Genomic DNA, 3094 nt, shown 5'->3' on the forward strand with positions numbered 1-3094 from the left:
GTTACAGGCCAGATGCAGTGAGCAGGTTTCGCAAGTCATGGAGGCACCACCGCATCCCCTCTGCAATTGCGCTGTAATAGAGGAATGGAGATGGTTTGGGGGGGAAGCCAATGGAAAGTGTAAGGTAGCTCGGATTTGTATCGCATTTTTTTTTTTTTTTTAATATCATATGAGTGCGTATGCGTGAGTCTGTGTCCCCTGTCCCAGCCTCCATGCCAACACATCGTATTGTTCCCGTGGAGATGACCTCGGTTGGCTCCCAAATAGGAATGCGGGGCACAGGAGGTTAAGGGGGTAGCGAGATAAGGAGGGCTCCAGCATCTCAGCATCATCATCTAAGAGATAAATCATGTTTGCTTTGGAAACAGGTTGGAATCCCCTTTGCAAAGTGTTTCGGGAATCGCATTCAAGCTGCGATTGACTTCACTCATTGCCTGAGTTTGAGTGTTGATCACCAAACCATCAAGCATGACTGGCCACTTGCCCATTTCCAATGAAGCTGGCTGCGTCCCCTGAATTTTGTGATAAATCAAAAGACTCCTAGATCCAATTAACAGGATAACTGTTCCAATAATGTATGCATCATTCTACATCCTCTACAGAAAGTATCAACAGGCATACTATCGTCCAGAAGTCCAAAGTATACACAGCAGCAACAAACAGCTTTCCCCTTTTCTGCCCTTTTTATTAAGAAAATTGTCGTGAAAGATCAATTGTCTTGAGAGACCAGCTAATCAATTCCATTATTTAATTTTTGGAAGAAAATGCAGCAGGAGGTTAGAATGAAGCCAGAGGATAGGGAAAGTAAGGGCGGGAGAGAAACATATGTGGCGCACACAGAGGATAGCTCGCCCACCATAAAAACCCCTCACTTGCCTCAGTGGACAATCAAGTATGTGCCGCTTACCAGAGGCTCACTTGGTTAGCTATGACTGATCTGTGTATCCAGTGTTATGACAGAATATTTTTCTCTTGGGAGGGGACAGTGTGCAGAGATGATTGACATCAAAAAACACTGATACTGTGCTAACTTACTGGCCTTGTTTTTAAGATAATTATTGTCCTGCTGTGACATGAAAGCGGAAAATCTTCATCCAATTTAGCTGCCACATCATGGGTGGAGAAAATAGGTGGGTACGGAGGCGCGGGGGAGATTATTATGTACCCATACTGTTATGTCACAATCCCACAAAATTCAGAACAGCTTGGTCAGGAAGACATTTTCATAAAAATTAGACAGCTAATAGAATTGAACAAACTTTAATTAACAGGCACTGCACAGACCAAAATATTGCTAGTCATTGAAAAATGCCCACAATATAAAGAGTGATGACATCCGATATGTAAAACAAAATACATTTCAATATACTATCTTACAACAAACATTAATTGTCTAAATTATTTCTTTCATCTTTTATTCTTGGCATCGATCATGTAATTTGTCTTGGATGTTGTCTCTTTTTCTTGCTGGTGTGTGTGTGTGTGTGTGTGTGTGTGTGTGTGTGTGTGTGTGTGTGTGTGTGTGTGTTTGTTTCCCCCAGGTTACACTTCCTCAGTGGATGTGCTAGAAGGACGGCAGGGCTTGTTGGGCTTGTTGGGAGGAGAATCAGCAAAAACATCATCCTCCATACCTTCCTCAATCGGCTTCATTTTTGCAGAGTCCTTGGCAACTGGTGATTTTTCTAGACAGAGACAACAACACAAAAAATAGTATTTTGATATTAAAACATAATTTGCCGTTTGTTGCAACAGCGTGACATCTTGAGACAACACAAAACAAGATAACCCCTTGTCAACACACCAAATAATTCACATTTCAGTGGATGGTGGTTTCTGTTTGATTAATTACTTAACATAGTTTCCTTATTACAACGTTAAGAGCCTTTGTGATAAACAAAAAGAGCTCTTCAGTCGTAAAAAGCCTTTTGAAGGGAAATAATCCTCTGTGCCTTTTGACAGAGTGGCTTCACTTAAAACAAATATTTGGTTTAACGTGTTTAAGTGCATAAATTACTTGTACTGTTCTAGTTCAATAATGATGAGTGGTAGAAAGAATAGATTAATTTATCATTTTTGTATAAAAGCTGCGAAGAGCTGATTGATGGTTATAATAAAAATATCATTAATGTACGGTTTGGTATGGTATTCATTTCTTTCTACTATTCACTTGTGTGACTCACACTGCTTGCTAAAACACCATACATATACTTTTGGCAAGATTTTGAAACAATGGTCAATGAGGACTTGTCCAAAGTCCAAACAAAACTTGGGGGGGACCAAGCCTTCTCTGTCATCGCCCCCAGCCTCTGGAACTCTCTACTATTTCTTTCGAAGCGGGATATTTTCAATTAGCCACATCCTATATGTCTGGTGGTGTCCCATGAACACCTCACTGTGACTTACGGAGGGAGGATCCAGTAGATCCTCCTCTTAGGATCTGATTAAGGACATCGTCACTGTCACTGGTGCTGGCCATGCTGTTCCGCATTTGCATCATAGATAGCTGGGAACAGAGACTGGGCTGGCGGTCCATCTTCTTCACTGCCTGGGAACCAACAAAATAATCATTTTATCATCTGCCATACGATTGAACTGTTCCCAATGTTATTGTACCGACCTTGTCACTGAGTGTAGGGTCATTGAGAGAGTAGAGCTTGTTGGTAATGTCTTTACCAATGAGGTACCTAAACACCTCATTAAGGAATGTATCTGATTCCAGGAAGTAGGTGAGTCTCTCCCGAGACCAACACAGAAATTTACAGTCGTCCTCTGCCACAATGGTTACCTATTAGTCATATTATAGAAACAATGGAACAATTCATAAATGTTTCACCCATTTTTAATTTAGATGGAAAGAGGAACACAAATCAAAGAACTTCGTTCATCACTCGTTATTATAAACACATTTGTTCCTTAGCATGCGCTTTCAGCATTTTTGAGAAGTGACAGTTTCACCAAAGTTTCTGTGAAAGAACAAAGCTAGGTACTTGATGAGGTATATATATATATATATATATATATATATATACACACACACACACACACACACACACACACACACAATATCTGCCTAATTTCTCTTTATATAATATAC

At 40.4% G+C, this 3094-nt stretch overlaps 1 protein-coding gene across 4 annotated transcripts in view; it reads right to left on the minus strand.

Moving 5' to 3' along the window:
• Window positions 1-1244: 1244 nt before the first annotated feature.
• The window catches only part of popdc1 (popeye domain cAMP effector 1), a 5099-nt gene continuing 3249 nt past the window's right edge, over window positions 1245-3094 (minus strand). For 2 of the 4 annotated variants that reach the window (XM_019879943.1, XM_019879940.1), the window contains exons 6-8: window positions 2618-2785; window positions 2404-2545; window positions 1245-1682 (exon numbers count right to left, since the gene is read on the minus strand). In XM_019879943.1, coding sequence (XP_019735502.1) covers window positions 1543-1682; window positions 2404-2545; window positions 2618-2785 — 450 coding nt within the window. In that variant the 3' untranslated portion in view covers window positions 1245-1542. The remainder of the gene's footprint in view (window positions 1683-2403; window positions 2546-2617; window positions 2786-3094) is intronic. The other 2 variants (XM_019879942.1, XM_019879941.1) reach the window with 2 other exon arrangements.

Source organism: Hippocampus comes, unplaced genomic scaffold (assembly GCF_001891065.2).
Source record: "Hippocampus comes isolate QL1 unplaced genomic scaffold, H_comes_QL1_v1.1 scaffold135, whole genome shotgun sequence".
Lineage (NCBI taxonomy): Eukaryota > Metazoa > Chordata > Actinopteri > Syngnathiformes > Syngnathidae > Hippocampus > Hippocampus comes.